The 14,732-nt window shown below is 38.3% G+C and overlaps 1 protein-coding gene across 1 annotated transcript in view; it reads right to left on the bottom strand.

The window, feature by feature from the left end:
* The window catches only part of LOC132108601 (cingulin-like protein 1), a 30,421-nt gene extending 22,461 nt beyond the window's left edge, over positions 1–7,960 (bottom strand). Inside the window, exons 1-3 of the mRNA XM_059515251.1 lie at positions 7,823–7,960; positions 4,136–5,783; positions 890–984 (exon numbers count right to left, since the gene is read on the bottom strand). Coding sequence (XP_059371234.1) covers positions 890–984; positions 4,136–5,734 — 1,694 coding nt within the window. The 5' untranslated portion in view covers positions 5,735–5,783; positions 7,823–7,960. The remainder of the gene's footprint in view (positions 1–889; positions 985–4,135; positions 5,784–7,822) is intronic.
* Between the last annotated feature and the right edge of the window lie 6,772 nt (positions 7,961–14,732).

The raw sequence follows: 14,732 nt of genomic DNA, 5'->3' as shown, positions 1-14,732 counted from the left end.
TAGTTTTAGTCCAGTGCCTGTATATAAGATTAGTATTGACTAAGTTCAGAGGCTGTCGTATGTGGATCAACTTACCATGTTGTGTTTCAATATGAAAAATAACTTTCATATTGATTCAATGGATTTATTGCATTTTGAGAAAAAAGTATGATAGATTTATTGCATTTTGGGAATAATGAAAATAATAAAAATAATAACATTTTATAATAAATCTTTGAAAATCAAAACCTGGATTTAATTTTTTTTATGTTATTATAACCTAAAGATACGATGTGAAAGTTTGAAACAGAAAATAGTGGTTTTTATCTTGCCACTTTCTTGGTTTCTCTGACAGAGGCGAGTGCTCCACACAGAGATCTGATCTAATCATCACCCAGTCTGTTCTGAATAACATGAAAAAACAGAACAAACTGAGACAGACTCAGTCCAGAAGAGCTGTGGCAATGTCTCCAAGACACTTCAAGAAATCTGCAAAGCTACAGTACTGTGCAAAGTTTTAGGCACTTGTGTAAAAATGCCGTAAAGTGAGAATGCCGTCCAAAAGAATGCCATAAATAGATTTAATTAACTTCTATTAACTTAACTAAATTAAATCAACATGCAACTAGTAATAAAAATGTTTTTGAAAGTTATCAATGACATAGTTTTAATATCAAGCATTAAAACTAAACTTCTTTAGAAAATGGTATATGCATATACTAGATTATAGATTTTTAAAAGGGTTTTCCCTTTTCCTTATTCTCATTTTTGGTTGACTGATTTGTCATTGAGCAATTGCATATTTGAATTAAATATTCTAAGTTAATGTTTTTTTACACTTAAAAAAATATTTTGCATTTCTTGATATGTTTAACAAATCCATATAAAACTATTTGTAAAGTACACCCACCCATCTTTGAGGTAACTGAATAATATCTGCTTGGCAGTCTCTTCATTTGTTTGTTGTGAAAGCTCTTCTTGACCTTTCAGAAGGTCAGGTGTCACCTGAGCAAAAAGATAAAATTAAAAATTAAAAAGAGATACATGTCATGATATGTATACATGCATAAATCAAATTACTGGTCCCCCCATAATGGTGGTAAATATTTCAAAATACAACAAGCAGGGCTGCACGATTAATATAAAAATTAATTTTCAAAGGTGATAAATCAAAATTAGGTAGAAGCTGTGATTGTCATGCGTATCTTTCAGTGAAGCGCAGTTCTGTGATCAGTAGTAAATTTAAAATCCCTATAGCGTTGCTGAATAAACAGAAGACTTAACTGCCTTCATTGATTCAAGGTGACTAATAAACACGGTTTAAAAATGCACTGATCGATCGGCCAGGAATCGGCTGATTTCCTGCATGATCGGCCCTGATCGGTGATTGCCGATCAGTCTCACGTCTTTCCGATTTTGAGCTGATCTGTCTACATGCGGCTGTGAGCGCGAGTGCATGCAAACTATGGCTGGGTAAAAAATATCGATATCTCTTTTTTATGGAATATTGATTCTTAAATCCCAAGAATCTATTAATCTAGCCTGTTTTTAGTTAATGGATGGAACATTGAAGGGCACCTCCCATCCAATAAACTGCAATAAGCATTGTGCTTTGGTGCCTTTAATATGAAAAAAAGTCTCAGATTTAAATTTATGTCCATGGTATTGCAGTATTCAAACAATAAATGCTGTTTTGGCGCTGTTTAATCTGGAGTGATAGATCGCTGTAGCAGTGCCTCAGTTCAACAGTGGCAGTAGCGCGAGCTCGGCGTACGTGAACTAATCATATCCTCCACATAAATACCAGCTTCAGACTTCAAAGACTTCAATATAACAGCTTGTAAACAATGTCACGTAATGTCACATTTACCTCAGAAACAAACATATTCAGTGACCGTAAACTCATTAGTCAGATGTAAAGAGGGGTATTTCGCTAAATATATACACCATATAACATATTCATTATAATTTTTACTGTTATTATGTTTACATTTATGTTTGAATAAATCCAGAAATTCAAATGTTTCTTTTTTAAAAATACGAATTCAAATAGAAATATTATTATGCAATTGTAACTTTATTATTTTATAAACTCCATTGCTATAGCTTATAAATCAGTCAATTTTAACCTTCAATATTATAGTAGTACCAAATGACTATTTTTTAAACTATATTTTACAGCATTAGTTGAGACATTTGTTTTCCTTGAGAAAATTTCCTGGTACAGTAACACGTACTGTACCTAATATATATCCAAAATAATGGATATTGAATCAAATCAAATTGGTTATCTAATTGAATCGAAAGCTTGTGAATGAGAATCGAAATCGAATTATGAAATTTGTTTCAAAACGCAGCCCTTATGCAAACATGTTGTAGGTGTGGACATTTTTTACTGTGAGTGAAGAAGACACTAAGTTTGCTATTTGTGAAACTTGTAAGGCTAAAATAAACCACGGGGGAACCACTTGCCATTAATGCTCAAGTATAGCATTTTGCCTATACATATGCTGGCAACATTTATTATCCACTTAATGCACTATTATTATTTGGAAGAGTATTGTACACTTCAGTTTTGTTAATTCATAGGATCTTTTGACTTTTGTAAGACAAGTAAAAAAGAGAAAAAGGTCCATTTATAAAGTTGTTTTGTTTTATAAAGCAACTCATTTTCAGTTAATTGTTTTTTCTACTTCTTTCCAGTCACAGAGCACTTTTATTTTTTGAGAGTTGTTTAAGTGAGAGAAGATCCTGTAACTTGGGAAATTGCAATGTTTAATAATTTCTATTATGAAAATAAAATTTTGCTTTGAAGAAAAGTAAATTTTTGTTTGTATATGCTGTCAATTATATTTCTTAGAAAGAAATCGGAATTGGCAAAAATCGGTATCGGCAGATCACACTTACAAAAAAATCAGAAATCAGAATCAGCCAAGAAAATTGCAATTGGTGCATCTCTAACACTGTTGCAACAATATATCAGGTTCATCTGAGTTTGTCTTATTATAATGTGTATTATAATCCATCCATCCATCATCTTCCTCTTATCCGTGGCCGGGTCGCGGGGGCAACAGTCTAAGCAGATGCCCAGACTTAACTCTCCCTAGCCACTTCCTCCAGCTCTTCCGGGGGAACCCCGAGGCGTTCCCAGGCCAGCTGGGAGACATAGTACCTCCAGTGCGTCCTCGGTATTCCCCGGGGCCTCCTCCCGGTGGGACATGCCTGGAACACCTCCCTGGGAAGGCGTCCAGGAGGCATCCGAAATAGATGCCCGAGCCACCTCAGCTGGCTCCTCTCGATGTGGAGGAGCAACGGCTCTACTCTGAGCTCCTCCCAAGTGACCGAGCTGCTCACCCTATCTCACCCTATCTCATTTCAGCCGCCTGTATCCGGGATCTTCTCCTTTCGGTCATGACCCACAGCTCATGACCATAGGTGAGAGTAGGAACGTAGATTGACCGGTAAATCGAGAGCTTTGCCTTACAGCTCAGCTCCTTCTTCACCACGACAGACCGGTACATCGACCGCATTACTGCAGAAGCTGCACCGATCTGTCTGTCAATCTCCCGTTCCATCCTTCCCTCACTCGTGAACAAGACCCCAAGATAACTGAACTCCTCCACTTGAGGCAGGAACTCTCCACCAACCTGAAGTGGGCAATCCACCCTTTTCCGATTGAGAACTGTATTATAATAAGGTATTTAATAATGTAATGCTAATTAACATAGCCTTTATCCCTGCTTAGAATACTATAAAATATGCGGAGTGCTTCAGCCACATCATCTCACAGAAGGATTTACTTCAAACACTTGACTGATGTTATGAAGTGAGTTTGGAGTAAAAACATGTTATTAAATGCAGTAGCCCCACATGGCAGAAGACAAGATCCAGGGGGCGTGGTTGGATCCACATCTAGGGGTGGAAATTGGTAGGTTAAGGGGTTGAGATGGGTGGGTTTAGGGATCAGAGGGTGGCGACGGGTAGGTTTCGATATATGTAAGGTGGGAGGAGTTGGATCTGAACCCAACCACGCCCCCTGGATCTTGTGTTTTGCAGTGAGGGCCATCCAATTAAATGTGGAATTTTCACATGCTTTCAGATGGAAAAGCATTTACTACACAGAGCCCTAGCAATGAGGAAAACTATGTGTTCTTACCGGAGCATCCACTTCAGTGCTTGATGTTTTTCCATTGACACCAGGGCGAGAAATTGATCCCATTTTTACACTTGACAGACACTTCATACTCTGTGATGGTTTGACCTCTTCATTTTTCTTCTCTACAAGTGCTACAGAGGGACGACTCTGTGGATTCTTGTACCCTAAAATAGCAGCTGAAGAGTTGGAGACTGTGCCCCGAGGAGTGCCTGGAGCACTTTTAACTTGTGTTGTGTTTCCTAGGTTTATATTGGGTTCAACAGTGGAAGTTGGTGACATGGGCGAAGTCTTTACTCCAGCAGCCTTCTGTAGGAGCAGTGATGGGCGAAGGAGATGTTCTGTAGACCTGCCTCGATTCCGGCTAATTTCATCCAAGTAGTCAGAGTCACCCCCAAGGCTAAATGGCAAGGCGCTATCAACACTACGGGAACGCTTGCGGTCTTCTGGGTTAAGTCTATTCCTCCGCCCTGACCGCCCCCTGCGTTGTTGAGTCTGTTCACTGTCAAACTTCTTGATGAGCTCATCCACACCTGGGATGGAACCAGTATCAATGTCACGCCCTGTGCCAGGCAGGAAAGGTATATACCGCCGGTTCTCATGACGGTTGATCGTCTCTGCATAAAGCTGGTCCAACTGGTCTTCCTTGGTTGGTGTCATGGAGCCCATAGAGGATTTTTGGGAGGAGGAAGACTGTAGCACAGGGCCACTGGAGTCAGTACGGCGCAAGGGCAACACGCCTGGTTCACGTCGACTTCGTTCCAAACTGGAGTTTGCACTACTCACTGAACTGGTAGGTCTAGAAGAGTCCTTGGTTTGGTCACTGGGGTTGCTGGCTATTGTAGATGGCTGAGGAACTGGAAGGCGTGGTAAAGGCTGAGTCTGTGTCTGGTGGGGCACTGAACTCTTAAATGGTGGCTTAACTTGAGCTTGTGCTTGAACAGAGGGTTTGACCTGAGGTTGTGCCAGAACATGGTCTTTGGTTGGACCTGTTTGAGGTTGTACATTGAACGGGAGTGTCTGGGGACGATCATGAGGTTTGGCGTATCCCATGTAATCTGGTGAAGATGGTTCTGGAACTTGGCTGAAGGATCTGGCTTGGCTCACAACTGGGGAGTCAGCTCTGGGTAGGGATCCTGTGTAGGGATTTCGATTTTCAACTGAAGGCAGATTTCGAAAGCTACCAAGGGTATTGCTCTCAGGATCATATGGCTTGAGAATCTCTGGATGCTTTTGGAAGTTTAAAAGACTGGAGTTCTTCTTAGGATCAGAAGTCCCATTGTGAGGACCTCCATTGAGCTTTGGAGACATAACATCCATATATGGGCCTTCAGAAAGATTCTTCTTAGATTCTTTAAAATCATATTCATCATAACTGAATGGGCTTTCAGAATCCATATGTCCATTATCTTTTTGTGGCACTGCATAGGGGTTCAGAACTCTATCCTGGTTATTGAGGACCACATAGGGGTGTCCATCTATTCCTTGAACTCTGATACTGAGTCCATAAGTGCCATTGCTCTGGCCTCTTGAGCGGGAAGGCTGCATATAGTCTTGCGATAGTCCAGTGTTTGGCATGCCGCTAACTCTATAAGACTCCATCAGGAACACTGAACGAAACAACCAAATACCTCTCTGTAGAGCAGCTCACCTATGCAAACAAAGCAGTAATCTCATTATTATACAAGTAGTTTGTGACGCTAACAGTATCTTTGCATGTCTAAAATTACACGACAAGTCTGACAGCATTTGATTATGCCATATATGTTTTTTTTCAGACTCTGAATAAGATAATTGTGCAAAATTTGTGTATCAAGGTTTTTTAGACCCCAAATCAAAGTCAAAGTAAAGCTTTTAGTATGACCCTCCACCACAAACAAAGGTTGTTTGAACAAAACAGGACCTTGCTTGCAAGCCTTTGAAACATATCCATTGCTCAGGGTTTGGAATTTATTCTGAGATAAACATTGACACAGGCACATGTCACAGTCTTCGTAGTTTTTCCAAGGAACTTGAGTTAGATGACGCTTTACGGTATCTGATGTCTTTACAAACAGTGCAATGATGACCGCTAACTTCATAAGTCACTTTCAGATGGGTCACAGACTTTATAATCTCAAGAACATTGAAATTGCTGACTAAAGCTAACAGGGAGTGCGATGTGGGTTATATCTCAACAAAAACATTGGAAAAAATAAATAAATAAAGTAAATGATGTCACTGCACAGTATGGGGGCTGTGTTAGAAAGATAAGCAAAGCTGGAAAAAAATCTGAGGAAGTCAGATTTAGTATTCAATTGTCTTGAAACAGCTGGTGACTAAATTGTGCATCAACAGCTTATATTTTTTATGGAAATAAAACAAAGTACAGCAATGAAGACATTTTCATGTAATTTGGTTCTTTAGGTACAACTTATTCAGAATGCTGCCAATTTTGACTGCAAACATTTAAAAACAGGCAGTTGCACTCCTACTGTGCTCGTCAGTGTCATCACGTCCAAATAATTTCAGTGGCATACGCAATGAGCAACAGTATTGTGCCACAGGAATGGCAGGACACAAAGCTGCAAAAATATCACCCTATTACAGGCATCACACCAAGCAACAGGCTATTATCAGTTTCTTCTGGACCCCACAGATAACATCCTTTCACCTCAAAGACGACAAAAGGTTGCATGAGTCATATTGATGGCGTTGTACAACAGCAATGGTATGGCCAAAGCATGCAGTGTATAACGGTGCATGCAACCTGTGAGAACCCTGAGGGCTTGACAATGAAGAAAACAAAGACGGCATTGATTCATGTTCAATAGGCAAGTAAAAAATCTGTTCAATGAAGAATGAAGGTGACACTAGAGCTAAAAAAATAAAAACTACTACAGAAAACACTACATGAACACATCATAATGAAGAAGCAAGCCAAGTACAATTCTTCTCATCGGCCAACACACTTATGACAGCAGAAGTGACTCAAACTTTCCAGCCCCATAGAAGGAGATGATAAAGAACAATAAGGCCAAGTTAAAAAGCAGCAAGCCCCTTATCCACAAGGAACAGCTCTGATGCAGAAAAAAAGGATATGACACAATAGGCCCTTTCAGCTCCTGTATCACATGTACTATGTGCAGAGGGACTCAATGGTGTTAATATAGTGCATTTCCTGTCATTGTGCCCACTGGAAATGTGTAGCTCTGACAGGCAAGCCAACTCAAGCCAGGGAAACTCTTCCAGCAAGGTCTCCACCTGCATTCCTCTTCCATGGAAACTCTAAACAGAGTTTTCTGGTGAAACTGTCTCATCAACTGTCTTAAGTTTAATTCTAATTACCAACTCCTAAACTTTGGCCTTTTTTTTATGCACTATTTAGCAAAATCATGCACATGGTTGAGCCAAGTTTTATCAATTTATTTTTAATTGTTTTCTGCATTCTATTACATTATGGTTTGCGTAATTAATACCAAACAATCATCCTAACAGATGTTCAAGCATTGCAGGTAGAGTATAATAACAGTTTTTTTTTTTCATAAAAAGAACGTTACCTGTCTGGGAGTTCATTAAAGTTAATGAAATTTGATGTCAATGTTTAATAACATTTATCTCACATCCTACCGTATTGCCCAAGTGCCTCTATGATAACAGTGATTCGCAGACTTTTTTGTTATAAAAACTAAATCCAAAAGCAGCACTTACCGCTGTTAGTCGTTTATCCAAGAATATGCGTTTATTTGTTGATCAAGCTCTGTAAATAGCTATGACACAAAGCGAAAGATCCATCTCCTCTCGGTAGATCAAACAAGTCACTTGTTGCACGTCTTGTTTTCAGACTAGTTTTACTTGACGCGCACGGGATATTGTAGAGCGTCAAGCCCCGCCCACACCCATCCCTCAACTCCGCCCACCCGCTGCAGCTGATTGTCAGAGCCTGATCTCAAGACACAATGCGAAGAAACTGAGTGTAGTGTAGGCCATCGAAGCCCTTGTGCTTCCAGTATCGGTGAAATCAAGGGTTTTCAGGAGATAATGAATTATTAGGCGATGATAGAGAAAGTATAGCCTGAGCCATTTTCAAGATGGGAACAAACGTGTCCTTTTTCACAAAAAACAACAACACTTTAGAAACGCCATTTAAAAATCTATCATTTTATTAAATAATAGCTTTCGCAGCATTCATATTGGATTTTTTTTCTTTCTTTCTACAGCAACGTTTTGCTATATCATGTACAATCTTCTAAGTAGCGAAAGGAAGCTTGTCTTTAAGAGCCTATAAAATGGTTTTAATAGTTTTGAACATTTTTTAATGACAGGAATGTGCCTGAAAAATACCCTGTTCCCTTCATCTGGTGTACCAGTATTACATTTTTATTAATAAATGTTTATTAATAAGAGTTAAGTAGCAAGCTTAACAGCTCTTTAGACTGACAGCGCCATCTAGTGATTGAGCACTGCAGACAACAGATTTACATAATGATATGACAGGATTATAAACACACTTCAACACCCCAGTGTCTTCACACAGCTAGAAAACTGATAGAAACACTATAAAAGGATGGGGCCAGTAATGCTAACAAAACAACAATTACAATCAACCTCCATGATATAAAACAATACAACTGAATAAACTTCAACGAAACACAACTGATGATCAAGACAAAACTGTTGTACAGACAATTAATGTAGGCCTACTCATTAATATGCACAAGCTGTTTCCTGAGGGGGTGCATTTAACAAATCTCATCAGATTTGGCTGTGACAGACACATGACTCTCCTCCCTAAATAAAACTTGTTTCTGACAGTTAAGAAAAGTGTTTCTGTTATACCTCCAAATGTATCACACCGAAGAAGAAAACCTTAGTTTCAACCTCCTTAATAATAAAAATAATAATAATACTATATATATATATATATATATATATATATATATATATATATATATATATATGTGTGTGTGTATGTATGTATGTATGTATGTATATGTATAATATCACCCCAAAATGCAAATTCTGTCGTCACTTACTCATCCTCATGTTATTTCCAAGTTAGTAACAGAACTCATTTGTCCTATATGTAACTGTCCTTACAGACCAAGCCAAGAACTAAGAGCAAAAATGACTTGTGGGTGATGGGTGATCTAGTGTAAGTAGGCTCCTGATGACTCCACCCTTTGTCGTGGGTCTGCTGTGTTTTCATTTCTCTGTGTAGGTGCAATCGGTCTTGAAGCTGTGAGGACTGTGGAGCTTCGGAGAAACACAAAATCCCTGCAGCAGGTTCAGCAGGGAGCGCTGTCTGTCCCCGTTTGGGGATCCGAGGGTCCGGACTGGATCGAGCGAAGAAGGCGTTGCAGTGTTTTCGACATAAGGCTTCATACTTTCATTCATTTTGACATCTATAGAGTTTACATATTAGTGTTATTTTACTCAGGGTGCAATTTGTGAAAGAAAACGCAGTGGGGATGATTTTGAAAACAATGAATAAATTATAGTGAAAGCAAGCAAAAAAAAATCTAGGCTACATTATCAAAGAATATTATCACCTACTTCAGTCTAGCGCGAGTTTAAGAACTCTTCCCCGTTAAACACTGAAGCTGTCTATACACGGTATGATGATGAATCACTTACTTACATCGTACGCACATCTGATGATGAGAGAACTGGAGTAGAGTATTCAATCAACGTCAACGAGCGCCCGCACTAAAATAAACTCCGGTGTTTCAGCGATGACTCATTTGAACGCTTCTGATTGGCCAATGCATTCATAAAGTTAACGGAATAGTGTGTGATTGGTTAAAATGCGCAACACTGTAAAAACACTTAAAAAGAAATGTGATGCAACATCTGAATGCATGATGCAGACACTTTACTTTCATTTTATTTTCACTTTATTCGCGACAGCCGTAATAGATCATTTCCAATCTGTGGCCAGAGGAACGCAAAGCCTTATCCAGCCTTACCCACACTCCAGCTGTTAGAATTATATAATAATTTAGTTATTATTTGATCTTGAAAAACGTTTAATAAATAGATTGGATATCTTAATTCTTGGTTATTGCTAAATTTCTTCATTTCTGTCAGCCTGCCAGGAATGCAAGATAATGCTAAATCAATTGGCTGAATTTTCTTTCAGGTATTCCAAAGTTAGGGTTTAAATATGGGCTTGAAAATCTTTCAAAATAACACTTTTTTTATATCAACCAATTAAATATGGGCTTGAAAATCTTTCAAAATAACACTTTTTTTATATCAACCAATTAAAGCGTAGCTTCGGAAAATGTTGATCATCGACCTCAGACTAAATGTTTTATGAACTATGCATTGTATGTTCATCTTACTAAAAATAATAAAAACAGATAGGCCTAAATGACATGAAAACAACTACTGTATGCTGAAATACTGTAGCTGTCACATTTACTGATCCCTGGGTTGTCCACTAGAGGGCATTCCTGCCGATATCGATATATATACGATATCGATACGTCCATCCTCCTTATTTTGGTTCCTGGTTTTGTTTACCTGCCTGTGTCTGGATTACCCTTGCCTGCGTTTTTTCCCTTTTTTGCTATTGTTTGGACTGATGGCATATTTTGAGCTTTGACTGATTTGGACTTTGATAGTGGATCACCCCTTTAATAAACACTGCATCTGGGGCCCATTCTTCGTACCCCGCTGAGATGATTTAAAAGATGCCAGATCTTCTAATCATGATAACTGATCTCAGGCTAATTTGGTTCTTCAAACGAATTTGCAGATTTGATTAAGTGAATTAAACTACATAAATGTTATAATACACTGATCTAAATTAGAGATGCAACACTTTAGTTTTTGTCCCCATTTTTCATGAGCTGAACTCAAAGATCTGAGACTTTTTCTATGTACACAAAAGGCCTATTTCTCTCAAATGTTGTTCACAAATCTGTCTAAATCTGTGTTAGTGAGCACTTCTCCTTTGCCAAGATAATCCATCCACCTTGGCATATCAAGATGCTGATTAGACAGCATGATTATTACATACGTGTGCCTTAGGCTGGTCACAATAAAATGCCACTCTAAAATGTGCAGTTTTATCACACAGCACAATGCCACAGATGTTGCAAGTTTTGAGGGAGCGTGCATTTGGCATGCTGACTGCAGGAATGTCCACCAGAACTGTTGCCTGTTAATTGAATGTTAATTTCTCTACCTTAAGCCATCACCAAAGGTGTTTTTTAGAGAATTTGGCAGTACATCCAAACCGCCTCACAATCGCAGACCACGTGTAACCACACCAGACCAGGACCTCCACATCCAGCATCTTCACCTCCAAGATCATCTGAGACCAGCCACCTGGACAGCTGCTGCAACAATTGGTTTACATAACCAAAGAATTTCTGCACAAACTGTCAGAAACCATCTCAGGGAAGCTCATCTGCATGCTCGTCATCCTCATCGAGATCTCGACCTGACTGCAATTCATCATCGTAACCTATTTGAGTGAGCAAATGCTCACATTCGATGGCATCTGGCACTTTGGAGAGGTGTTCTCTTCACGGATGAATCCTGGTTTTCACTGTACAGGGCAGATGGCAGACAGCATGTATGGCATTGTGTGGGTGAGTGTTTTGCTGATGTCAACATTGTGGATCGAGTGGCCCATGGTGGCGGTGGGGTTATGATATGGGCAGGCGTATGTTATGGACATAGCAACACAGTTGCATTCTATTGATGTTATTTTAAATGCACAGAAATACCGTGACGAGATCCTGAGACCCACTGTTGTGCCATTCATTCACGACCATCACCTCACGTTGCAGCATGATAATGCACAGCCCCATGTTGCAAGGATCTGTACAAAGTTCCTGGAAGCTGAAAACATCCCAGTTCTTATATGCTGTCGTAGATTTTTCTTAAATCTAACTAAGTCCTATCTCATCTGACCTAAATCTACCGGGGCCGTCTCCAACGACGATCTCCCTGGGCCGTCTCCAATCGACGATCCCTAACGTCTCCAATCAACACTTGATAAATAACTTATTTATCTAAACTATTTCACCTGCTGCGCAGCAGAAAATGACAGACAGACTTCAGCAAATGTCCTTTGAGTTCTTTATTTACAGCCTGGAGAGTACTTGAGCAATTCTCAGAGAATCTCTCTCCAGAAAAAGAATACATCAGGTTTTATAGGACAAATACAGACACATCAAAATAAACTCAGCATGACTAAAATCACTAACATAACGTCACCTTTTATCAATATGATTGGTTCAATTTATAAAGCAAGCCCCTCCCTTCTTTACCCTCTGTTACTGGCATATGCAAAATCATCAAAAAACATTGTACAGGGTTAACAGTCAGTGCAGGCTAAAAACGAAAGGTTAGTAAGACCTTTTCCGAAAAGTTATTTTTGTTAGACCTAGAGGAGAAAGTTAGGTAAGTGTTTGTCATAATGTTAGACTCAAAAGAGAAGTCAGGTTAAAAGTTTAACAAGTTGAATTAAGGTTAGAAGTTTAACACAGGTTAGATTCAGAAAAAATAGTTTACTATCTTATTTATTAAAAATCCACCACAATGGCCAGCACACTCACCGGACATCTCACCCACTGAGAATGTTTAGGATGCTTTGGATCCGCGTATACAACAGCATGTTCCAGTTCCTGGCAATATCCAGCAACTTCGCACAGCAATTTTCCCCGAATTAGTAATAAAGTAGCGGTGCTGGGATAGATTTTAAATATCAATTCCACAAGATGCAATCTAATCCTGTTTAAATGAAATAAGCCTGCTCCCAGCAAGTTTAAGTTTATGGACCTGTTTCTATGACAACAACTCCAGGACGAGCTTCAAAGAACCAAATAATCCAAGATCATGCCAAATCATCAACAATCAAATCCAGTTTACTGAGTTTGCGACGTACAAAAAACAAGCCCATGGATCCTCAACCTTTGTGTACCTGTGCAGTTTCATGGTAGTAGGTCACAGGGTAACACTTTAGAATACTGTTTCTTTCTTACTGCATCAATAATAAGGAATTATTGAAAAACTAACAGGTGATTTTTCATTAACACTTAACTCACTACTGTTAAATTACTATGGAGTAGTCAACATAATAATCAGGCTGTGGCCCACAAATCAAGCACTTGAGTAAAAGTAGCTTCTAAATGTTTAACTTTTGATTATAAAATGTTTGTTAAATTAGTTTACATTAAAATGGAATAAAATATGCTGTATAAAGAAATGTTCTCATCTGAAATAAAGATTGTAAACAAGTTGGGTCGTGTATTTTACAAAGTTTATGATTACTTTTATAGGTTTTTTTAGAGTGTAAGCTTGATTTGATGTTTTGTCGAGTAAAAATGGTGTAGTAATTATTATTTACTAATAGGTTCTCTTTAGAATACTGTTTCAGGTTCTAAGTAATTGTTGCAGAATTATCTGATAATTATTTATTAATTACTAAAGGATTCAATTTAATTTCTTTTTAGAATAGTGCCTAATGTTTCAGATTCAAAATAAGTCTTGCAGAATTATTTGATAATTCTGTATTAATTTCTAATTGGTTACCTGTATTTTCACTTTCCCCCAGTCCTTGCCTGACATACAGGAATTGAATGAATGGATCATGTGGTATATGCCGAGGAGGCACACATACAGTACTGTATATAAAATATAAAAACTAAGGTAAGTTATCGCAAGGCACTTGAGTCGTGGTGGGGTTCCTATCAGAAGCTGATTTCTTACAAAACACACTCACAAAACAGTTCACCATACAGGCAAAACCTCTATAAAATTGATTGCATTTATTAATATTGCATTTTCATACTACTACTACGATATATATGAATATAACAATTACATGAAAGGGTGACAATTCAATCAATAATTGTACAATAATTGTGTATAACTGTTCAATAGTTGTTATTTCATAGTTGTTTTTCTTGAACCTTAACTAGTAGATAATTAATAGTTCTTCAGGAGGTATGACAGAATACATTAGTTATCCATTAGCAAACTGTTACTTAACATGTATTACATACTGATTAGTTAACACATCTTCCTTGTTAATTAACAGCAGTGAGTGTTAATGAAAAATCACCTGTTAGTTCTTCAATAATTCCTTAGAAGTTATGCAGTAAGAAACTTAAGTTACTGGTAACAGCTGCAAATGATTAAGTTGCTTGCTGTAGCTACATCCACATATTTTTTTTTTTAGATTAAAATTAGTTAATAATTAAAAATATTTATTTTACAGTGAACTGAATATAAATTCAGTAGATTAAAGGGGGGGGGGGGGTTACAATGGTGTTTCATGTTCACAGTGTTAAAGATATGGATTATCATGCTAAACATGGCCAAAGTTTAAAAAATAATAATTTAGGAGAATGACAGAGAATTTCTGTGCTGAAAATCTTATTTCCGGGTTGGTACAAGTTTCGGCAGTTTTTTTTCTTTCGCTCGTGGATCTAATGACGTAGACAAGAGCGGAACTACTTTTTCTCCTGGAAAAGCGCGCCCGCGCACACGTTCACCAGAGGAGAGCAAGACCGCGCACATCAACGCATAGGATTTGTTCGAGAATGTTTTAAAAATAACTGCGTTTTTGGATGTGAGGGAAAGTTTTCCATGTTTAGCT

Source organism: Carassius carassius, chromosome 2 (genome assembly GCF_963082965.1).
Source record: "Carassius carassius chromosome 2, fCarCar2.1, whole genome shotgun sequence".
Taxonomy (NCBI): Eukaryota; Metazoa; Chordata; class Actinopteri; order Cypriniformes; family Cyprinidae; genus Carassius; species Carassius carassius.
This window is presented reverse-complemented; position numbering and strand designations above follow the sequence as displayed.